The 25,544-nt window shown below is 38.1% G+C and overlaps 1 protein-coding gene across 1 annotated transcript in view; it reads left to right on the forward strand.

Annotated features, from left to right (window-relative positions):
* Positions 1–25,544, forward strand: part of brinp1 (bone morphogenetic protein/retinoic acid inducible neural-specific 1) — a 118,595-nt gene that overhangs the window by 15,665 nt on the left and 77,386 nt on the right. Inside the window, exon 2 of the mRNA XM_031306573.2 lies at positions 11,710–11,977. Within this exon, the coding sequence (XP_031162433.1) occupies positions 11,760–11,977 (218 nt within the window). The 5' untranslated portion in view covers positions 11,710–11,759. The remainder of the gene's footprint in view (positions 1–11,709; positions 11,978–25,544) is intronic.

Raw genomic sequence — 25,544 nt, forward strand, 5'->3', positions numbered from 1 at the left:
TCCGTCTTTCGTCGCCAATGAAGCACTGGAGCATGGGAAATGAAAACGCTAGCCTTGTGGCAAAAGCCTCAGAGCTATGGGATAAAAAGAGGACAGCTTAGGGGAGGAATACAGCAACAGTGGGAGAATTTCAAAGGCAAGAGGTCAAGAGCACTCTATTTTCAATCTTAACATGGGGAATGGGTACAAGTTGGCTGCTATAACCCATATCAAGGGCACGTTTTTGCAAACGATAACCTCCCAAGAAGAGGAGATGAAATATGGTGCAGAAAAGAAAGAGCTTTTCTCAGCAAAAATTCACCATCCTTTTAGTCATATCAGGCCTGAAAATGTCTGCTCAGGATGCCTTTGCGCATGTGGATCTATATACTGTATGACTATGTGCGTGCATGTGAGCGTGCTTGTGTATATTGACAGAGCATCCTCCCAAAGCTGAACCCTTTTCACTACGTCTCTTCTCTAAGATACAGTGAAGCACTTCCTATTTGAAGCACTCAGTAAAAGTCACTGAAAGTCATGACATTTACCACAAAAAACTGTAATGAAAAAAAGTTGTGACCTCCATTTTTTATCCATAATTTAACAGATTTTTGATATGTATAGTTCAGATTTATTGGCTAATCGTATTTGCATCTGCAATTAGACAGTAACAAACTCCCAAATACATCCAAATGAGCTATTTCCATCTGTTTTGTGACTTCATTGTCCTTGGCATTGCAGAGTAATCACTAAAATTGCTCCCAGGGCTAAACGGCAAATGCATCCAATTCATCTGGAGACTAGCAGCAAATAAAATAGCCCACCCTTCTTATATATGTTATATTACAGATATAGTGCAGTTTTGATTATAAAAAGCCAAATATAGAGGTCTTCTAAGTATGCCGCACTAAATTGCAAATGACATACTATAGGTTAAAAGATGACACTAAATTGCAGTTGACACAGAGTAAGTTCATTCTAACTGTTAACTGGGGGATTGAGCTTGGCACTGAATCCTGCATCCTTAGAATATTGATATATATTAATGCACAGCACAAACACAAAGCATATGTAATACAGAGCAGTTTAGCTTTGCAATGCTTAATCTACAATGAATTGAGATGGGAGCACTTTTTTTTCGCCATCTGCTCTGCGTCTCTGCAGATTTTGCTGATTTATGGAACCCACTGAGTCTGTGCTTCCTCCTCTGCTTTCTGTCCATTTCACACATTTATGGCTTTGAATTAGGAACAATAGGACCATAGACCATCGCCTTAACACCCCATTCAGGGCAAGGCGGTTGGTCAGATAGGGAACTCTTGCCAAAGTCTCGTGATTAGCAATTCGTCAAAGGGTGAATAGGAAAGTAAATATCAAATTGGGAAGAAAATGAGGTCAGTAAATTCAGTGATGGCATTGCATCAGAGTGCGTGGAGCAAATGGGGGTAGCAAAGGCGAACAAAAATAACCCACTGCAGCTGGACAAAATCTCTCTCCACCTAATGCCAGTGGTCCAGTCTCTTGAGAGGGCAGCAGCTGTTATGCATTTCTGTCAGAGAACCATCCCCCCTAAATAAATTTGCTAAAGTAGAAGGTTGTCGTGAAAAGGTTAGGTGAAGCAGCATTAACACTCAGAAATGTGCTGGCAAACATTTTCCTGTATCTTTCCTTTTTTGTCATATACTTTTTTCCTGTGATATATAAACACCTGGCAGTAGAAAGTGCTCAAGTATGACAGTCATTAGGAGTGCAAGTGGGGAGTGATGAGTTTGAGTGAAACACATTGTTCTGTTCAAGCTTCATCTTGTGCAGACAACGATAAACTCCAGCATGAGAAAATGAGAAACATTTCTTTTCCCTACCAGAGTCCTGTACCTCAGATACTGAAATAAGATGAGCAAATCATGTCCTCACCCTGATAAGGTGATACTTCCCTAACATATGTCTGTGAAATAAAATGCAGCTCTGAAATCCAATTGCAGTCTCACCGTTGCCTCGCAACAACACTTCATCACACCCTGCCCCGTGGCACTGATAGTGAGATGTGAATAAAATGTAACAGACACAAGCAATTATGACAGATCAGTCACAGAAGGGAGAAAAGAGGCAGGTTCTTCTGCTGTTATATTCTGCTGGTAATTACAGTAAAGAAAGATATTTTAATGGGGTATGAGGTGAGCATCACTGCAGCTTAATGAAGTGCATGTTATGGATATAATTTTTTTTACTGAATGCACAGATTGTACAGTTGCTAATGCGACAAAGAAAAACAAATGTGTGCATGCATGCAGACACTTTAGAGAAAAGCAGCACCATGGGTGTATTTATATTATACTTATCTTATACTGTATGCGCTCTCTTGGAGATAAACGCATTTAGACTCCCTCTGAGACATCCCTTTTCTCCCTGTTCATCCCTTCCTTTGGTCAAAACCTTTTGAGTCTATTCAGTGCATAACATCGTTTGACATTTACATGCATGAGCAAGAAAGAACTATAGTGCGAAGAGTGTCATTTACATCCTCCCAGCAACTCCTATTCAGGCTCTTATTCATGTCAGTGGCTCCTCTGGGTGCATTTTGAGTGTGACCAGCTAAGGGAATGGAATTCGCTCTGGCATTTTTTGCCTTTAATCTCACATTGTTTCAGTGGAATGTTAGAACAAGAGGTAGCATGCGAAATCTGTTAAGGTTGGAGCATTTTGCCCCTTTTTATTTGCCTCTCTAATGCCTTTGGAGATGAAGGTGAGAGACAACATATTCCAAAAAAAGACTGTGCCCAGCGAGGTAAATCGAAGGAAAAGCAGTCAGTGGTTTCTCATCAATAAAACCACAGAGTAATTAGAGAAAGCACTTGAAAGCCAATTTGCGAGTTGACAAATGATCAATCTTCATCTGTAACGCAGCCACAGTAGCATACAGCAGCAGTCGTGGATGTGGTGACAAATGGCTTGCCTGTTCTAGCTAGCACTTCATTCTCTTTGGTGAAATATTCTGATGCTAGCTAAAGAAGTACAACCATTCTTTGTTTTCTATCAGTGCAAAACACCTTCTCCTGGAATGAGATGAACATAGGATCACATTCCTACGTCTATGCTCTTTTTGGCTCAATGTGTTTAAGAGACATATGCTACTGATAATCAGTTCAGCTGTCCCATTCATAATGGTAATGAAAAGGTGAGCTCTGTGTATTAAAATAACCGATTGAAGGGAAAATCTGCCTGGGGAAAAAAATAATTCAAGTGTCAAAATGTTTTAATTCCCTTGCTGCAGAGTCCCCCATGAAGCAAATTAATTTCATTTTTATTTCATGCAAAATTTGATTGCCCTTCGGTTAGTCAATGTGCTTGATTTATCTGAATCATAAACCCAAAAACCTTATACCTTTACCATCCACGGTGTTTTCTCTCGAGTTTACTCTGATACCTCATCAATTAGTTTGCTTTATGGCAGAGACAGTCCCTGTTTGAAATCATGTCATGAACCACCCCCGCATCGCTGCTGTTCAACTGGGCAGCTATCAAATAAACCTCGCAGCACACTCCTTGCACTGCTTCAAATGACAGATGCAACCGGCTCCTCTCCCCGGCTTGCATTGATCCTCCCTGAATAGATTTTTGGACACAATAATTCAGCAGCCAGGTAAATTGGAATAACTCTGACCATTAGTGAATTAGTTTGCTCTTTAAAATCAGCCATTGATCCCCGAGCTGAGCTGATTGGTTGCTGACCAACCAGAGAATTTAATTATCAAACGATAAGCAAGCGTTGCTTGCTCAGCCATGTTTTCTGAAGGTCAGGGTGCCACTGCGGTCTTTATTTTTAAAGAAACGACAGGAGCAAGGCGAGAGATTCTGGGGGGGGGAGGAATCCAGTACAAATGAAGTTAGCCACAGCCGGCCTTCCCATTCTTCTGTTGCTTCCAAGCAATTGCAAGTGGCAGACCATTACTACGCCTTTCCAGACACAGCTGTGAGCTGTGCAATATAATTCTCAGAATTCAGACACTGGTTTGGCATATTTAGATGCTACTCCGCTTTCTCATGATATTGTCATTCCCTTGCACCAGTGTCACGTAACCCTTTAGTCCCATTGAGGTCATATTAATATGACTTGAAGTTAAAATAACCCAGAAGAGTATAAAAAAACTCCCTTTTGGGCTGCCAGCGATCCATAACCTTACGTCAAAGGCTTTGCTTCACTACGCGCATTATACCTATATCCCTGGGAATGAATTTGCTCTGAGGCAGTCATGCTGATAACTGTTCAAGGAGAACTCCATCTTCTTGTATCTACAAATAATTTAAAAATAAAAATTACATATTGGTGACCAGGTGTCATGCACAAGCAATGGATAGATGGATAGTGCCAAAATACATTATATCTGCTCTAATTCCCTCGAGTCTACCTGTCTCCTTGCAAAGCCTTCATTCTACCCTGATCTCTTACCTCCCTGGGATTTAGAATACAAATAAGGAGAACAAGCCTCCCCATTCTTATGAACTTTATAGAATAAAGAGGGACACTTAGGGCCCCACACAGGGGAGAGAGGAATTGATTGGCAAAGCTAGTGACGGGACCAGAATAGAGATTGAATCCCCTTGAATGCACCAGAATGGAGGAGGAGTTGCAGCATGAATAAGGCTGTATAAAAAGAGGATGGAGAAAACAAGCCTCCCTTGTCCTGTCTTGTGATTTCCTGAAGCAGACATCCTCCCCTTTTTACCCTGCTTATTCAAGGGTAAACGTGATCCACTCTCTGTCTCTCCCTCTCTCTGTTTTACTAATCCACTCTGCAAATAACAGTAATCTACAAATAACAGAAGATAATGAATAATATAAATATTTCTGACATACCAACAAACAAATTTGCGCATGTGAGATTTGGAATCTGTGTGAGTTACGATCTCATGCAGCAACAGGACACCAATACTTCAGGATGGAGAGAGAGTTTGAAAATGTATATTTTGCCATGAGCTTGATAGAGTGGAGTCAAGTGCACAACACTTTGGGGCGTTATTTTTTTGTTTAATAATCAACAAGCATTCTTGAAATGTGAAAAAGTGAAGCCTAAATTGATAGCACTAACACATTAAAATGGATTGATTGGAACAGCACTGCAAGTTCAGACACTTTACATTAGCATGTAGTTGTCAGTGTTGTGCATTAAATAGGATGTTTTTTCTTTCATAAGGGTGACTGTGTTTATGATTAAATGTGCAATTTGTACAATAATAAAACAATGTGAAGTTCACGTGGCAGTATGGCTAAAAAATAATGTCAACTTTTTAAAATGTATTATTTATAGTTTTTTTTATCTAAAGGAAGAAAAAGGTCAGAATTGCTGCTTTTTGTCCGACGTCTATTTTTTTTTTTTTTTTTTTGCAATTTATTTATTGAAAATGTTCAAAACAATAACAACAACAACAACAACAACAAAACCCAACAACAATATTTAATAATAATTAAATAAAAAAAAAGGGGAAAAAGAAAAGGTGAGACAAATAAGTTAAATCAGGATAATAGTTATTAGAAAAATGCTACATTCACAGTTGTGACACGAGTACCATGTGTAAAAAAGAAATAAAAAAACAAACAGATAAAAAGTACAGAAGTTTGTAGGTACAAGAGATAAACGTACTAACAGGAGCAGGCTTGGATGAAACTGTATCATTGTCTTATATAGCATTGTGTTACACTCAACCTTCCGGCAGTTTTCCTGCACTTTAGGTGGATTATAGAGCCACACGAAAGCCCCAAACACCCACTAGAGCCAGCAACTCCCTAAAGGACACTGCAGCACAGTTTTCAAGTTTGACCCTGGGCACCACAATTAGGAGATATTCCATTACGTAGAAAGGTTACAAATCCTCGAAGAGTGACGGCTTTTTCTTAAGAATAAACATGATTGTCTGACGTCTGTTTGATTGACAGCAGCTGCCAGAGTGCCTGTGTTACACTGTAGGCACGGAGAGACAAAGTAAACAGACTTGCCCTGTAGCCTAAATGTCATGGGCAGACTGTATGCCGTTAGTGGTATTAAAGGGTAAAGACCACACCACCATCTAACTGGACCAAAGTGACTTTGCAGGTACGTTTACATGCTGTTTAATGTGCTGCTGCTAAACAGCTAATTAGCTATGTAGCCTGCAAACTGACGTAAGCACTTTTTCTCAATGAATGTTTGTTTTGGTCGCTCGATCAACAAACGAAGGACAAAAAGTTTGCTCATTTTTGTGAATTAGATAAGAAGACTTAACATTTAAGCTAATGTGGTTGTTGTTCTAAGTCTGTGGCTCTCATGTTGTGTAGCAGGGTGCTGACTGGCTCAGTGTGACCGTCTGCTCTTCCTAGAACACTAAAGTTTCTGCCTTATGTAAGATTTGATTGGCTGCATCGAAACAAGGTCTCCATCAAAACCTTTTCTTTTTTTTGAATAACTGCTTCAAAAGTCTGCTATACTTCTCAATGAGAAGAAATTTTCAGTACTTACAAAGGTCAACAAAAACATGAATTTTGTGAACAAATTACATACAATTAAATGTAAATGTAAAAGAGATTAGAAAAGCAATAACATAAAAAAAAGATTCATAAAAAACAAATATCTTTCATCTCTTGTGTTTTTCATATAGAATATAACATACTTTTATTTTTTATACTATAACATGTTGCCATTAAAGCATAACTCGTGCCAAAATGCAACCTAGGGTCTTTTTGTGAATGTACCCGAGTCAAACTTTCGTTTAAAAGCATATTTAGGACGGAATCGCCACTTTTAAGATTTACCGTATTTTCAGAGTATTTAAGAATTGACAACATTGTTTGTGTACCCAGAGTTTACTAAAAAGAAAGGTTTTGAACAACTCACTGTAGGTCTTGTTGTTTCCAGCCGCTACCACCTCGGTAGTCAAAACCAAAGCCATTTGACCGAAAATTGAAAATACGGTAAATCTTAAAAGTGGCGATTCCGTCCTAAATATGCTTTTAAACGAAGGTTTGACTCGGGTACATTCACAAAAAGACCCTAGGTTGCATTTTGGCGAGAGTTACACTTTAAGCACAAACTTACAGTACAGGCGGCTGGAACATGGGGCTAAACATGGGCCTCTTTACAAAATAAAAATTGGCCTCTTAGGAAAAGCCTTACCACACAGTGGGCTTCCTCTACTGAATATTAATGATAAAAAGAAAAGAAAATCATATGTATGTACCTTACAGCTTACTTCTCAGTAAGTTGCATCTCTTCCTTCTTGCAGCTCAGTCTATTTCTCTTCTCATCCAAGATGTGAGACGCAGAGCTGAACAGCCACTTACTGAAAACAATCCACACCCATTGTCCCAGTGCAAATAACTCACCATTTAGCTAGCGCAAAATTGATGCGACACAACAGTTAAACACAGGCCACTGCCATCGGTGAATGGCATCTTATTTGCCGATAGGACGATGGCATTCAACAAAGCTGATACAGATGTTCGGCTATTAAATTGGTGCATCCATAACGGATATGTCAATTGAAGAAAGTCTCATCAAATCCAGGATGTTTTTCTCACTATAACTTGACCTTTGAAATGTTTGAGAGTATGCTGATTGCAGTGTCTGACCTGAAAAATATGATGGCTGTTTTTTGTTAATATCACCCGTAAATCCCCAGATTTCCTCCCAAAGCTTTAACCTTTAAACTGGGTTTGCAGATGTAGTCACATCCTCAGTTGCAGTGAGTGACTGGCTTTAGTGGATGGCCCCCATCCAGTTGCTAAAATATCCCCACAGTTCTCCACCAAATTATTTGGCTCTCCTTGTGATGGCATTGAACTGTTTACTAAATCGGACAACAGTTCTCGTAGGACCTGGGCAGCAATTATCAACCAAATGTGTTATCTCGTCCCAAGCTAATTTAACATTATCTGCCCTCAGTGGCTTATTTACAGTGCTGCATATTTGCTCTTGGTGAGTCAGCACTTTTCAACATCAGTTTATTCCTGAGAGAATCTTTTTTTTGTGTGGTAAATATTCCCTACTGTTAAACTGAAAGAGCAGCATGGCGTAGAGTCTGCATATTTTAACGTCCTAATCCCAGCCCATTTCCAACTGTGCAGCTGGTGCACTGCATCACATGGCTCCAACCCACAAAATACCAAAAGTCCATCACTCCACCCCATGTGGACAGTGTTTTTCCACCAGTGGTCATTGATTCAGTAAAGTGGGGCCCTCAGATTGGGATGTGGGCATGCAGTACACTACATACATTACATTACATTACTTCTAATAAGAATATGTTTTCTAACTACAAAAACCTTTCCTCACAGTTTTCACTATTGTCTTTTGTCCTCATAGGACCTTTTCTTCATCACAATACTATGTATGATAATAGGTCTCCTTATCAAGACAATAGGATCTTTTAATACTGAGAAAATCTTTCATGTAACAAAAATACATCCATGTCATCATGAGAGTTTAGTGGCCACGATGACTCATATTTGTCTACTAGTCCTCTTTATCACTCAGTGCTGTTTGTTGAACCAGACTCCCTTTTTATAGCAATACATTTTGGTTTAAGTTATGATAATGTTCAGATGCAAAACCTGCAAAGCAAACAAGGAGAAAATCTGGCATTAAATAAATACCATTTCAAGACAGACAGATCTTACACGGCACACAGATAGAAACAGGCTTATAGAATGAAGCACTGAGAATGTGACCATATGACCATATGAATGTAAATGTACTCACTGTTAGAGGATTCGGACATTCAGACAGCAATGACGGGTGGTGGAAATGACTAAGCCTCTGGGTCAAATGCACAACTGATTTTAATGGTAGTGGAACAATCAAGAGCACACAATAACTTTAGGGTTCAGGTTCCGTATGTAATTGTAAAATCAGAGTGAGGGGTTCAGTAATGAATGGGAGATGAAGGGCATGTAAAGGTACATTTTGTGTCTATATTGTGACCTTACTTGTTTGGTACTGCCTCAAAGTACAAATAAAAACTGTCCATTCTTGCATAAAGCTCCAGCTGTATATGAAAGGATTTAGTCATCACCAATCAGCTTTTTTACCAAATTGACAAGTTTCGCAGTGGTCTATCAAGGCAGTTTAATGAGCATGCACAACAGTAATTTAAATTCCAGACAACAAAAACAAAAATAATCTTAATCCAAAAAACACGTATTCGTGCCGAATGTATTTTGTTCCTGCCATTAAAATGTGTCCAAAACTGTTTTGTGGCACCACCTTAAACATATTTAGTACAGTCATTGCCATATTTAATACAAAACATATCTAGCCTGGGCAAAAAGTATGAATTATCCATTTGATTTTGTCAATATTCAATACTTTTTTTGTATATGATATGTGGTGTTGGTGGAGCTAAATATTTACTAGCAAACTACTACTAGCAGCAGGTGTGCTTGCAAAACTGAATTTGGCAAACATTTGCATTTTTTCAAGTTTGGTTGGTGGTTCACTTCTAAAAGCCACTGTAACGTCTAAAGATGCATAACTTTTAATGGATTTTGAAATACAATTGTATTTACTGTAGCATGCTGAATGGTCATTTCAAGTTTTTATATTTGGTTTATTTAAGTTAGAAAATGTGGTCATGATTGATGATAAATAATTAAAATGTACACCACATACAACAAATTATACTCTCAGATATCTTTTGTATTCATAAACAATGAATGGGAACAAAGAATGCCCCATTCAACCTTCTAGATACTAATTGTAACATACTGACAATGGTGACCTTTCTTTTCAATAAGTGAAGTAATTCATCGAAATCATTTTTTTAATATAATTTATTCACTGATATATTTTCTCAAAGATGTTTTGTTTTCCTATGAAAATTAACACTCACACCCCCTCTTTGCACAAAGGCATATCATTATCAATCCCTGCTCAGCATCATCCCTCTCTATCAGATTATGTTTTGTTTCATTTTAACAGCCAAGCTCAAATTAGTCTTACGTAATTAGCCTTAAATGACCCTGTTCAGTCCACTGTCATATTTTGTCATTGCCACTGAGTATCTTGTTGATAGGGTGAAAAAGAGGCTTGGTTTCCCTCTGTCAAATGTGCAATTATAGCTGAAATGCAGAGGGATTCTCAGTGATAGTTGAGATTTCATTACAATCAGTTTTAAGAACTGATTATACTTCAAATATGGCAGTAGAATTATAATTAGTTACAGCAAGTAGAAATTTTCAAATTATCCTAGATTGTTCCTGGTCCTTTGGCAAGTAGGTGAAGCAGTGTTTAAATAATAAAACGGAATTAATTTAAGGCGTCAAAAGAAAATGACACACTATTGTTAACCGCGATATGGCACAAACACACACACACACACACACACACACACACACACACACACACAAAATATGCCACTGTGTTTCTTTAACTTTTGCAATCAAGTAGTTCATCATCTATTTAACAGGAAAAGATTAGGCAATTAAATTTTCTCTGCTCTTTTATGATGTGGTATTGTGTAACAAACCATGAAAGGAGGAGGATTTTGTGCATACAGTAGCACTTGATAGCACACTGTTGGGTGCTCCACGGCCAGAGGCCAAAGTTCTTAAATGCAATTACTGATGGAAATCGTTTCCTTATCAGTAACTAAGAGACATAATTTCACTGCCAAGTGGATAATAATGTTCACAGCCAATGCAAAATGAGAAAATGTATCATTTTAATGTTCTGTTTGAAATCGTAACATGTTTTCAAGATTTGTCTTTCAGTTTTTTCCATTACGCAGGATGTGATTGTGTTAAATGTAATGGAGCTGTGTAGATTGCTGCAACTTGAAATAAATGAAAGATTATGAGGTACTATACCATATAATATATCACAATATAAGTCATACTACTGTATTCTTAGCATGAGTTCCTTTTACTGTAAGTTGCCCAATCCTGGAAGCGTTTGGTGTATATTGTCTGCTGCATGTAGGCTTTTTTAAATATAGAAACACCATATATCTCGTCTCTTTTAAATCTGTTCTTAGATGACCTGTTTCTGCTACTTTGCGCACTGTGTGTCCAGTTTTTAAAAATGTATTGTTTCTAACATATTTATAGAAAGCAGGGTCACATTTAGTATTAAAGTGCCATTGTGTAAAGCTAAGGGCAATACTACAATTGTATTAACCATCCCTAGCAGCTGTAGTGGAACCAAATTGAATTCTTATTTTGTATTTGATAAAAAAAGGCGATGTTTTGTATCACATTAGTTTTAACAATTCATGAAGTCGCAAGTCAATAGTTAAAAGTTTCCTCCAGCAGTAATTGACACCACTGGGTAAAGGGAGATGGTGTTCTTCCACATTAGTGGCTGGGTGTCATAACATATCGTAAAGCAGCCTTCTAGCCTTGTCAGAACTTATCATGACACCAATTAGATGTAAAAAAAAAAAAAAAAAAAAAAAAGATAAGGATGTACTTCATGCTCATCTGCAAAAGGGTAACAGTCCTTGTACGGAGGGGCGCAATCTGTGTGCCTTTCTGAAAAACTCCAGAGAGGCGTGGAGGGTGAACTATCTCAAGAGCAGAAAATAAATACACATCATGTCACAGTAAAGTGACAATGACAAGGGCACTATCTTATTTGTTCAGTACAACACAATTAACCTAACTCTATGACATATTCTTGTACTGCTAAAATAGACTTTGTCATGTAACACCTCTCTATTTCTGTGTCTCTCTCCCTCCTTCCCTCTTCTTTTCTCTCCCATCAGGTCTCCACATAATGGAGCGAGAATGAACAGAGAGCGGCTTAAAAAAAAGCATGAACTGGAGGTTTATTGAGGTCATCTGCTTCCTGTTTATATGGGACCATATAACAGTTCAGTCTTCCCGCCAGGACCTGTTGGCCACTGAACAACATGTCACCAAGCAATATGACTGGCTCATCTCTGACCGTGGACCTTTCCACCACTCTCGGAGTTATCTGTCCTTTGTGGAAAGATTCCGCCAAGGATTTACGACCAGATATAAAATTTATAGGTGAGTTCACTTTCGGCCTGTGCACTGATGCCACACAGACTTTTTCAAAATCTGTTTGTTTTAATGGTTTTTCTATTTTGAGATTTTAGTTGCAAAAAGCTCTGTGTGCATATTTTATAGTGGCTTGCGACCACTCTCAGCAGTGTAAACTTGTTTTTCTTATATTAGTAAAGTGCTCTGCTAGGACCTTCACTCCACTTTTAGTCATGGATCAAAATCCAAAAATACTGTATCTTACCTTTTGCATAATCCAATTTAAAAGTGTTCCTTACATGTCTTTCAAACTACACACCCCTGATGACATCACCACCAGGGTTATTTTTTAGCCTTTAGAAAGACACCAAACAACTGGTTTTACAGGTAAACCGATCATAATGTGAAACGTTGCATTACATTAGCTTTTTTTGTCAAACAATGAATTTTACATTACAAAATTGGACACCACTGACCATTTTAACTGGCTATTGATAAACCACATAGTATGACACATCAAAACCTGCATAAATTACCCACTACCAAAAATGAATAAAAGGGTCAGGGCCCAATATGTGCATTAAGCTAAAAGGGATAAATCATATTTAAGGATTAATCTGATCCATTTGTTCCCTACTTGTAAATTTCAAACATATCAAAATATCTAAAGCTTTAGTGCGTCATTTTTTTATATTATTAAAGTGCTCATATTATGCTCATTTTCAGGTTCATAATTGTATTTAGAGGTTGTACCAGAATAGGTTTATGTGGTTTAATTTTCAGAAAACACCATATATTTGTTGTACTGCACATTGCTGCAGCTCATCTTTTTACCCTGTGTGTTGAGCTCTCTGTTTTAGCTACAGAGTGAGACACCTCACTTCTGTACCATCTATGTTGGGCACATGAGCAGTAAGTACTGCTAGCTTGTCAGTTGCAGAGCATGAGGGAGTGCCACGCTAGCAGCCAGGCGAGCATTATAACATGTGTTACAAAGTGACGCACGTTCATCACGGAAGTAAAGGCTGGACTACAATAGAGCTGTTTGGAGCAGTTTGTGAACAGTGTTTTCTCTGGAAGATGGTAAGTCCCTTTGGGGTGGACTTTGGGCTTTTTCACTTTGTAAACCTATAATGTGCACAAAAAGATATATAACACAATAAAGGAAAGGGGAAGTGCCAAAAAGCACAATATGAGCACTTTAAACGTCCATTATATTCATCAATTGCCAAATGAATTGCTGCAAAGCTAATTAAAATTATCAGCTCCACAAAACTTTCTCTGTATTTCTCAGTATGGCTATGTTCTATGGCTATGTTTCTTTCCCGTGTAGAACCTTGAGTGAAGATAATGACCTCATCTGAAGAGTCCATGTCTTTTTTTTAATCCTCCATGTCCTCCTTGGCTACTAGCAACTGCGTGGAGGAAGGGTGGGGGCACGTGCGCGATCATGTAAGGCTTGTAACAAAACTGACGCACGACAGTTTTGTTTTTATTACTTAGAATTCCTCGTGGGGGGGCGATAGAAACTGCGCACTATAGCTTTAATATACTATTAGTTCTCAATGTTTTATGCTAACCCTATCCCTAAACTGTATTAAGACATTACAAAAACTTCTATCTTTAAATCACTGATCACTGATTTCTATCAACTTTCTTTTTCTAAGGTCTGTACTTGTTACCAAATAATACAGTTTGACATTCAATACTTGCAACATGGTTTATATTTTCCATCCTATGTGTTGGTTTGCATAAAATATCTCCCCATTTGTTACGTAAAGAGGAAGAGGTAGATATATTAGATGGATAGAAACCCTCTTTTTCAGAATGTTGTGCTTTGATTTCCTTGATTTCCTTATCCCTAGTCTGCTAACTTAGAGGAATAGAAAGACTGAGAAAGAGCAAGAGAGTCATTTGCTACATTCCTTTGGCAGTTCTTTTACAGAGTTTGTTTTCTGTCTCTTTGTTCCGTCTCTCTTGGTAACTTGCCACAGCCCCCGGTCCCCACTGACTTTCGTGCCTTGATATTGTCACATGAACAGTAAACAATGCATTTGCATAATGTGTAACTTGACAGAGTGGGATGTTGCACAGAGACATGAATCTCAGAGGCAAGACTTCTGAAGCCGCTTTCCACAGACGCTGTACAGCCGTCGAGTGCTGTCTGTGATGCTGCAGTGATTTATTAAAACAGAGAGTGTGTGTTTGCATGTCGGGGGCTGCTGGGAACGTTGCCTGGCCCAGGTGGCAGCTGTTGTTTCTCCCTCTTAACAAACCATTAGTGGCATCAAATTCAGCCATCAGTGCTAGATATCCCTTTCCTCATGACAAAACAATTAAATCTTGCATTAAGAGTGTGAATAATTTGAGTATTTCTCATAGAAAATCATATGACAACAATCAACAATCCACATTCACGTGTCCGACATCTGCAGAACTGTCAGACCAGGTAAAGTTTGATTGATTCCTTTTACTTTTGTAGCTATGTTCTGAGTGATTGCTCTCAAATAAGGCTTTTGAACATATCCAGGACTGTAACTGTACAGTATAGTGCAGTGTACTCTACAGCTGTATTGGTGGACTAAATGAAAGATGTGTTTGAGCATGGAATACATATTTAGTAAATAATCATACAGTATTTGAGGCAAGGGTGTGAAATAATCTCCCACAGGTCCAAGCCTTTTCCAAGGATTTTAATCCAAACCTGGACCACCAGTTAATTTCAATGATTAGTACATCTTCAGCCAGAGAGGGGTGAGGAAATCAGTGACATCAGCTGGTGTAGTGTTTGGGTGGAATGAAATCATACATACCCTCGGTCCTCCTAGGCACATGATTGCCCAGCCGTGCTCTACTCTAACCAGCAATGAGAACTGAATCGCTTTGTAAATTTCCCCAGGGACTTTCTCTGCATCAACGATTTAGTGGTGGAAAGTGGTTGAATCAGATTTGCAGAGAGACAAAGCATCCATTCCTTTCGGGTTCTGTTATCAAGAGAGATTACCCCGGGGGCACGTGGCCTGGACAATGCCAACCTGATCAGCAACAAACAAATCTGCCCCATCTTTAATAACATGGGCAGTGTGCCTAATTTGAAGGATAAACACAGATTTAGGAAGCCTCTTGTCTACTGCTCTGAAAAGGTCACAGCTGCTTGAAGGGGAAAGATACACCACAAGGCACCAATTATCCTCACCCTCCAGACCTATGTCTCTTAATGAAATGATTGGATTGTGGTTTGTAGTAAGTAATCGTCACCGCTGTGTCACTGCTGATTGCGATCTTCGAACTGGATTCCTTCCCTTTTTCCCCCTCCCCTGTTATCGTATGCATAAGTGTACATTTCCTATACGGTATTCATCAGTCACAAGAAAGCCACTTTCACTGCTGAGTGCATCCTGCTCCTGTATCAGACCTGCAGCTGAATAATGTGTATCAATGTGTGTTTCAGTTAGTGGTGAAACGCGATGGCCTGTTTTGCTCACACTAGCATCTCTCATTCTGTTGCTTGTACTCTATTATGGGATCGAATGTGTTTCAGATAATGCGTGTTCTCTCTTTGGTCTTTGTTCGCAGAGCTCTATCTCAGGTTCTTGTGTGCCTGAGTGAAAAACCAATATAAATGCAAATCTGGTAGCCATTAATGCATTTTAAAGGCCTCAAATCAGCATACACTGTAATCAAAGAAGCGAGATGGGGGTTGTTATTTAGAATAAAAATATTTTTGAAAATGAATAGTTCTGATTGATCCCACTTTGAAAAGACATACTGAAGTAAATGAATAGAGAGGGATGATAGAGCCACTCTTGTCATTGGACCAGAGCCAATGAAGACCTGAAAATCTATCCAAGTTTTTGATCAAAACCCTGCAATGACCTGCGGGGGAAAAATACTTGGAAATGAAATAAAAACTTGTTGTGCATGGGAATTACAAAAGCAGACCCATTTTGTGACTTTAATTAAAAAGGGTAAACTCAATTTTTTTGCAAAGCACTGCCAGAATAGGTTAAAATACCTATGCTCTGTAAGTATGAAAATATGAACTAAGTGTCACACAGACTCCTTTAAGAAGGAATATTGAGCCATTTTATGTTTACTGCACTGGTTAGGATAATTGCAAAGCCGGTATAATATCTATTATCACTATACTAAATTACTGACTCATTAAAACCTTTGGAGATTGCTTGCACATACATATGTTACCAAAATGGTTATAGATTTCCTCAAAGACAAAAAAAAGAACTCTATGGTTTTCATGTTGAAATGTCTCTTTAATCGCCTGCCTCCCCTCATCTAAGACAGATCCTTCTTTCTGTTAGAAAAACAAAGAATGATATTTCAGCTTCTGTAATATAGTTTATCTCCGCTGGCCTGTATTTCTGTTACACTTTTATTTCGTTATAGGCCATTAGGATGATACAGCACTAAAAGCTGCTTTTTATTTGAGTTATGTTACATCAACTGATTTCCCAAGACAAAAATAAACATTACACTGTTTCTGAAGGTAATAGCTAGCTAGCTAAGAAGTTAAGCCAAACAGCCTCATGGCGCCTGTCATAGCAAGCTCCTGCAGCACTGTGCTTAAAATGACAATCACAAAATTGGTACACATGGCCAAAAAGCATGGCCATCTTAAGTTTTAATGTTTCAGGCAATTTACAGTAGGTATCATAAAGCTTCAACAAAGTGCTAAAAACAGTACATAAAGTTACATTTTTGTTCTTTTGGATATTATAGTACTATTTGGTCAGGTTATGAAAATAGTGTTTTCTCTGTGTGGTTTATAATAAATTCCAAGCTTTGTTGCTGGGGGAAAATGGTTACATTTTGGGACATCTCTCATGTCTGTACAGTAAATGTAAGGCTCCTGCCAGCAGCTTCGGCAGTGTGGAGATTGGAAACAATGGGGAAACAGCTAACCTGGTTCTGTCCAAAGGTATAAAAATCCAGCTACTGCACTAGCAGCTCTAAGGCTCTCTAAATAACACGTATCTTGTTTGTCGTCTGTACAATTTTACTTTAAAAGCATTGTGGGATAGCAGGTGACGGGCAACTGACCAGCGATGCGAAAAAAGGGAGGGGACATGTGTTAAAAAAATGTACGTTATGCAAAAGAGGGCTGGAATGGCCTGGATGGATCCAAGATTACAGGTACAAAATAAGCACTACTTGGCACAACATAGGTGGCTTATTTACACAATGTTTGCCAACTAGCTTCCTCGCACGCATTGATGTGCCCACGGTAGCGAGAAGTGGCAAAGCCGATGTAACACACATTTTTTTCACTTGCAGTTGGTCTTCACCATAAGGACATATTTCATTCATATAGATGTGTCATTTTAGGCTTAAAATAAGCATTCATTCTTTAACACTTAGTTTTAATACCATGGTTTGACAGGCACAACATGGTTATATTCAATGCAAGCACATTATGCATATCTTTACCTGAACATTTATTTCATATTAATTATTCCTAACTATAATCAGTCCACAGACAACCACTTGATCAGCACTAAACCTTGAATGAATAATCTGCAGCTTTAATTTGCATGTGCAAACAACTTCTTTTATTCATTCTCTAATTTAAACTGTTCATCAAACGGATAGCCCTGCATCTTGAGACTCACTTCACCTTTTGTTCCAGATTTTGTTAAAACTAATTTTTCTTTCAATTTGTTATTAGCATAGCATGGTATGTTGCCTTGATGTAATTTGTTAGCAGTCATCGATGAACAACGAGCAATGACAAAAGCACATTAGGTTTCCTCATGTGTTCAGTGTGGATGTGTCTGTCAGTGCTGATCTAGGCCCCATTTGTTTTAAACAGAAACAAGGTGTAACATTTGTCCGACTCAGGTCTTGAATTAGTTTGGATGAGCCATCTGTAATTGGATAGAGCGAGGGAAGGCGGATTTGATGTAGTAGGCAGATTTGTTGAGGGAGACTGCAGCAATGTTTAATTTAAAAGGTTGTAGTCAAAAGAAGGGAAGGAGACAGGCAGTCAGGAAGTCAGGAGGGATGAAACAGACTGTAGAAGGAGGACATAGACACCGTGGGGTCTGAGATGCCATTAGTCAGTAAGACCGGAAGATCCTAAAAGTGTGTGATAACAAAAATGTATGTAAGTGCTAGTGACATGGAAGAGGGTCCGGTGAGTTCAGTATCAAAACAAGGAATGGGGGAGCATACGCTGGCAGTGAGGTCATAGTCAAGGTGAGGAAGAGGCATTGGAGTGGCTCAGATGACTCAGAAATACCATGTACTCGAGTGCACCTCTCTCTCACAAACAAAAAACAACAAAGCCTTTTCTGCGTTCGTCAAACATGTTTTTATTTACATCCAGTTCTAAGACAAGAATGCTGGGCACCACTAGAAAATTGCATAGTATTTCAGTATTTTTATTCATTCTTGCACTTATCTACTCATTATATGCAACAACATCATTGTATTTGTTTATTGCTTACTTATTCATTCATTATTTTTTTCAGCAGTGAACAGAGACAGTTTCTTCAGGACAAATGTTGTGGTGGAGTCAGAATAAATTTGCAATAATAATAGAGGTGATGACAACAATACAACTAGATTCATAACAATGCCAATTGCAATTGGAACAAATTGGCATAATACTATTTTGTCTTCTACCAATCTACATTATAAACTCACTTTATTGCTGAAACCTTTCACGTTGACATTATCTTACACAAGCTAAGCTATCCACTTATTCTATCTAAATAAAGTAAAATAAAAATGCCCTCCATAATATGTTTAAAACATAACACAAATTATATTAATTTCCATGAAATAAAAATGATAATATTGTAGGTAAAAGTGTAAGTAATTTCAGCAAAAAAGCGAGTTTATGTTACTGTTTATAGTTAACAGGTTATAAATTATCTTGCTCATTTATATAATGCTTTTTAGCAGTCGACTTCGAACGCAGCCCTCAAGACATTTGCTGTAAAATTAATATATTTTGTGCAATTTCTAAGTGACGCTGTTACGAGGTGATCGTCTGAATTCAGCTTAGATGACTCATGAAGATGCTGTCACCAAAGAGAATGTTGGCTGACACCTCACACTCTGGCAGCAGACGTGAGTTCCTATTTGCTGACTGAAGCAGTAACCACTTCAAACACTTGGATTTTGAGCACTAGGCTCAGCCAATCAGGCAAGCTGAAATTTCAGCACAGCGTGTCACTGTTATGCACCAACTGAGTATTATGTTTTCTTTCAAAAACAAAAAAAATGAGACCTAAAGTGTGTAAGTACTGTTTGCTGTGAAGCACAGAAAATGTCACAAACATGATGAAACGTTATCAAACTTTATTGATGTAGCACTAAATGTGCAATATGACGAATTTGCTTCACATAGACATACAATTTACTTTTTTTCTGCATCTTTCTCTTTTCCACACATGGAAACAGACACACATACACAAAGCACAATGTTATCATGGGGCTACACTGCAATTACAATCACTGGAGCAGTGCTGATACTGGGTGTTGATCTGCATTTCTCAGCTCTATAAGTTTGGGAGACTACACAGGGTCTGATCAGGGGAGGGACTCAATGCCACTTCCCTTTTCCTACCTAGTGGTAAAAAGCCCCCGCTGTGGGACAACTTAATTACTGGCAAGGAAGGGATGGTAATTAGAGGAGAAACAGGAGGCTAGAAGAAACTGTCGGGGTTAAGCACTGACTAATTTAGTGCGTGGGACGCCTGTGCCACTCTCCCTTGAGACTGGCAATACAACATCACCAAGTGCGACAAGCTCTCAAGAGAAGATGCTGGAGCAGTGTCATATTACCATTTATATGATGTAGTGATCCAAGCTGCTAAATGAGACCAAATATTCCACTAAAGTGAGGCCTGCATTTTTTAAAGAAAATATCAGAAAGGTGCATATAATGATAACCTATAACATTGAGCTCATTGCTGCCTGTGACATTAATTAAGAAACGTGCCATTCAGTGACTACACTTTGCCGTTGATGGCTTTTAATCCACATAAGTAGAGCCCAAGGAGTCATCCTATTCTTTAGTTCATATTTTATGTTTTAAAGTTTTCGCGAACCCATACAACCGATACAGGTGCTTTCATTTTAGCTGATTAGACCTTGTTTCAGGTTAAGGTTAGGTGGATGTGAGGTCCTCAAACTCCATATATTCAACAGAATCAAACTAGCTGTTAGTGTTTCCCAAACACAACTAACATCGGCTGATGATGATGGCATGATCAGAGTCAACCGTGATAGTGTCAGGTTATAATGTCCATGCTATAAATATGATTGGACTTTTTTTTTATCACACAAATAATTAAAGGTCAAATTACTTACATAAAGGTCTAAAATATATTTGCTCGGAATATGTTCAGTCCCAGAGAGTGCACAGCATCTCTATTGAACCTCAGAGGTGTCTTTACTCTCGTACTTCTCTGTCCTGCAGTGCACAGCTTTGGTGGTTTGTGTGACCTACACAAACAAAAAAAGGTTTTTTTCTATTTGGCCTCCCGTGGAACATCTGAGTCAGTTCACTTCCAGCAAAATACTGAAATAGTTGGGCATGTTATCCTCGCTGTGTTAGAAATATTGTGTGTGGCAGGGCCTCCTATACTGTAGGAATCCAGAAAGGTTACTTGTCCAAAATTAATTTCAGTAGGGCTTTTATGTGATATCTGCCTCAACATGTTGGCCATTTACCATCAGTTTAAAGACATCCATTTGTAGGGGGGCTGTAGCATGTGTGCTCGAAACAAACACATTGTTTTACATGCATCATTTTTTTATTTAGTAAAAAGTGTACAGTGTGTAGAAAGGGAGTTTCAGAAAAAGGGCACAGAGATAGCCAGACTGATATCCTCAGGAAGGTTGTTCTGATCTCTTGGGGTTCACACAGCAGAGGCCTGATAGGTGGGTTTAACAAGTAAAGACATGTTTCTCATTTTCAGGCTTGAAGGAGTGAAGCAGCGATGATATCATAGATTACCACTGACTTGTTCATGCTTGTGTACAATATAACACTTGTAACATATACCCACCAAGTAAGGGTCAAAAGCAGCCATGGAAGGCTAGACAGCACACCACAGATGATGTTCTAAATTGTGTACCACATTATCAGTATAACAAACTTGTTGTTTCTTTTAATACAAATTGAATTTAATCACAAGAAAACAGTTTTTCATTTTGTTATCTTGGCAAAACAAGCTGTCAAAACCATTTTCTCCTGATCACAGAATAAACTTTGTCAGCTTAAATTAATATTATATGTTGAGCTTGACAGTTCATTTTTGACCCTAGAAACAGCAGCTGACAAAACAATATCAACTTAAAGCCAACTTACTCGCCTGATCTGGAGCTTTTGACCTTTACCACGTTAGATGGTTTTCTTGAATAATTATTTTGTGATCACAAGAAATAAAAAGAAAACATAACAAATCAAACACATTTTCTTTCTTTATGCATTTGAGGATGATTTGAGATTGAATTAAAAGCCCAAAGATCAACTGACAACACGTGTCACATTTTTCTTTATTGAATGTTTGACATTAAGCATACAGCAAATCTCAAACTGGATAGTGGCATCATTTTTTTGAGAGCTGCTTTCCAATACAGCTCGCAAAGAAAGTTCCCCTGAATAACACTTGTATTGGCTTTCTTGAATTTTGACCTACATCCAAAGGTTTCTTTTTGTGAGGCAACTATCACTGTCCAAGGTGCTGATATCTATCCTCAAAACATCTTATTTGCCTTTGCACTCTTCCCAGTTTGTGCCACAATTCTCAGCAAGATGACAGCTATTGTCCATTTTTCTGACTGCCCGACAATATTGAATAGATTTTTAATTTTTAATTTGATATCATCACCACATTTAGTACCATACCAGTAGTATGACACTGCAGATGTCATTTAGAAATCCTTGAATTAAAGAGAGTGAAGTAAATTATTAGAAGCTGTGTTTCCGTTAGGTACAAAAATAAAAGGATTATTGAATTGAAAGAGCTGGCAATTTTATTCATGACACAAAGAGCAAATACAGTACATAGAAATCATCAACATAATGCTGTTTTATTTGGGGTATGACTGACTGTTATTACGGGGCAAATTGAGTTCAGCTGCAAATTGATGGGATACAATAAGCTGCATCTAGGGCACTGACAATATCAGTTGTTTCTTTTTTACTGCATGAATGCCTTGACCTTGGTAGGTTTTGTGTTATATGTAGATTGGGAGAGCATTGTTAGGGATTTTATTACAGGACGCAGAAGGCGATGAAGTGTTTCATCAGCTGTAAACAGTATACAGGAAGACTGAGATGGAAGCACATGGGAAAAGATGAAATAATCTCTGAACTGCAATGACTTTTGTGAATGCAACTTAAACAATATTTTCGAGGTGATCATTCATATGATTCTGGGTTTCACATGAATGCAGTTTAGTGTCTGTCATCCCATTCTTTGTTGTGTGGGCTCATAATCATTTCCATTCAGTCCTTGCCTACACAGTCAGACTAGTTCATCGACAGAAACTTCCCACATTACACAGTTAATTAGATTCAAATACATGCTCATGTCACTCAACCATGCATTTGCTTCTGGCACCATGTCCCATCATATTCTTGAGATCAAAGTGAATTAAGAGATTGTTTTTGATTAGATCCATTTTTGTTTTATTACCTCATCACATTTACAGAGTGCACTAACAAAGCTATTATGCCAGCAATCATTTTCCATTTAAGCAATCACGTTCCATTTTCTGATATGCTCCAATTAATGGTTAATAACTAAGATACTTACATGTGAAAATGGAGGAAGTAGAATCATTTTAGGTAGCAAGGTACACAGATCTCTTGAATATGTGAAGATGTAGCACAGTAGTTATTTTGGTAAGCACTTTTTCTATTTTAATATGAATTTTTTACATATAGCAACTCTGACAATAACTTAGTTATAGCCTGTGCTATGTTACCACTGAGCGTATTTATTGCATTAACTGTGTCGTTGTGATAGTAAGTAAATTAGATTTATGCTGTGTATTTCCCCTTTGCCTTCACCACAGCCTTTTGAGGATTTTTACTGGGGTCAGTCAATTTTCTGCAGACACAAAATTAAATAAAATGATGACCCAGACAAAAGACTTTCAGAAACGCTTCATACAAACAGCAGTGCAGTTAATGGAAAGAAAATTCACCGATTCATTTCTGGATTTGAATTTGGATAGGCTTCTCTATTTCATTCTCTTCACCTCTCTCTATCTGTGTTTAGACCTCCCAACTAGTTTTACTAAATAAACCAATACAATGTTTTTAAGAGAAACTGAAATGGAATTTTGCCAGCTCATTCAAAAGTTGGCAGAAGAAAACAAATCTACCAAAACTCAGCCCCCATACTGTAAGATTGATGGCAGACTATACATTTCTGTGTTGATCTTGTACATCAGTAACCTTGATATAATCCTTTCTACGCAACTGATTCTCTTGCTCTGTCTGTCATTTCATTCCTTCATGTGTAACCATTTTACACAGATGGACTCTGCAGGCACCGTGTTGCATGACATCACGACTTGGAAAGATGTTGGCAATTTGCACATTTAACAAAGGTTAAGGGAAAGAAAAGCTATTTTTGCTATAGTCCTTGACAGTTTGGTTTCCACTATTGTGCCAGTCAAAAGAATTGATCATTCTGGCAGCATAGCAACAATATTATAGCCAAAGGTCCAGTCCTTCAAATAGCTTTCACTTTAAATGCCCTAAGACGCCCCTAGCCTTAAGACCACTTATAAGATATCTCTTATAAAAGATCTCATTGTCATTCTATACTAGATCATATTTTTAAAAGTGCATATAAGGACACTTGTCAAGAATGTCAGTTGCCTCACTGAATGTGTCTATACTTGATGAAAGATAAGCAACTATCTCTCTTAGACAGTGTACAGTATTATCATTGACTTGACAGACATGTTGGAACATTGACAGTGAGTCTTAGACGATTTACTGTTAACACACACCTAATTTTATCCAAACCCATTAGTTTCGAACAGTCACTTGGATATTTTTACATGGCCTCTCTGCTGATGGTATCTATTTTTTAGCAGCACTATAATAGAATTTCAAAATAGCCTCTCAGATTTCCTGTAGTATTTACACTGCTGTGTTTAGAAACCGGGCCCATGCCAGTATTGAAAATAAATAAAACAAGCACAAGCGAAACAGCTCAGGCCATCCAAAACAACATCCCACCTCTTTCTGCGTACTGTAGTCCTTCACTGTGTACTGGAGCATAGGATTAAGGTTCATTCTGTAATATTTTGAATGGTTCTTGGTGGTTGAAATTCATACAGGATTTCAATTGTATCTCTGTCTGTTTGATTTATTACTGGGCCTTGCCTCCTTATTACCATGAAAGGCCTGGGATTTTTCTTTTCTTTCATTCCATCAAGCTGCTGCACAATACTGTGGCAGCACAGGAACAAGGCTTCTATGGTCTCAGATTTTGGAGGCCTTTCCCAAATACATAACTTAATACTACATGTAAATCTGACTTTAAGTTTTCTGAATCTACCAAAAGTTTGTTTGCCTTTTGTGCTCTTCTCAGGGTATTTAGCTATAGCTAGAAAGCCACCTAAGGCAAAGCAAGGCAGCTTTATTTATATAGCACATTTCACCAACAAGGAAATTCAAAATGCTATACCTCAAGTCAAGTCAATTTATTTATAGAGCACATTTAAAACCAAAGTACAAAGTTATGTTATAAAAACAAAGGAAGACAATAAAAATATAGACACAATGAACATCATACAAACAACACACTTCTATACAAATGTCCCTAAACTAAATAATACGCCAAAGAATAAAAATGTGTTTTAAGACGAGACTTAAAGATCTCGGCAAAGGAGGAGGACCTAATATGAATGGGAAGTTTGTTCCAGAGTCTCTGGGCCACAACGGAGAAGGCACAATCACCCTTTGTTTTCATCCAAGACTGTGGAATAGCTAAAAGGAACTGATTAGATGATTTTAGGTTCCTGGATGAGTGATGTAGGGTAAGGAGATATTCTATATTTGACCGGTAACCAGTGAAGAGAAGCCAATATCGGTGAGATATGATCCCTCCTTCTGGTACCAGTCAACAATCTAGCAGCCGCATTCTGGACAAGCTGCAGGCGTGATAAAGATGATTGGCAAATCCCAGAATACAAGGAATTGCAGTAGTCAATACAAGACAAAATAAGAGCATGAATAACAATTAATAATGATTTTAGTTTAGCAATAGTCCTGAGATGAAAAAAGCTACATTTGACAACAGAACTAATTTGTTTGTCAAATTTTAATGCTGGGTCAAAGATGAAACCTAGATTTCTGGCAAAAGGGCGCACACTTGAGGATAAAGTCCCTAAATTTTTCGAAAGTTTGTCAACTGAATTTGGGGGTGCCAAACAACATGACTTCCGTCTTACTCTCATTAAGTTGGAGAAAGTTGTTAGCCGTCCAGCACTTAATGTCTTTCAGGCAGTGAAAAAAGGACTTTAAAGCATTGTTATCACCTGTTTTTAGAGGCAGGTACAGCTGTGTGTCATCAGCATAACAGTGATAAGATAT

This window comes from Sander lucioperca, chromosome 14 (genome assembly GCF_008315115.2).
Source record: "Sander lucioperca isolate FBNREF2018 chromosome 14, SLUC_FBN_1.2, whole genome shotgun sequence".
In the NCBI taxonomy this organism is placed as follows: domain Eukaryota; kingdom Metazoa; phylum Chordata; class Actinopteri; order Perciformes; family Percidae; genus Sander; species Sander lucioperca.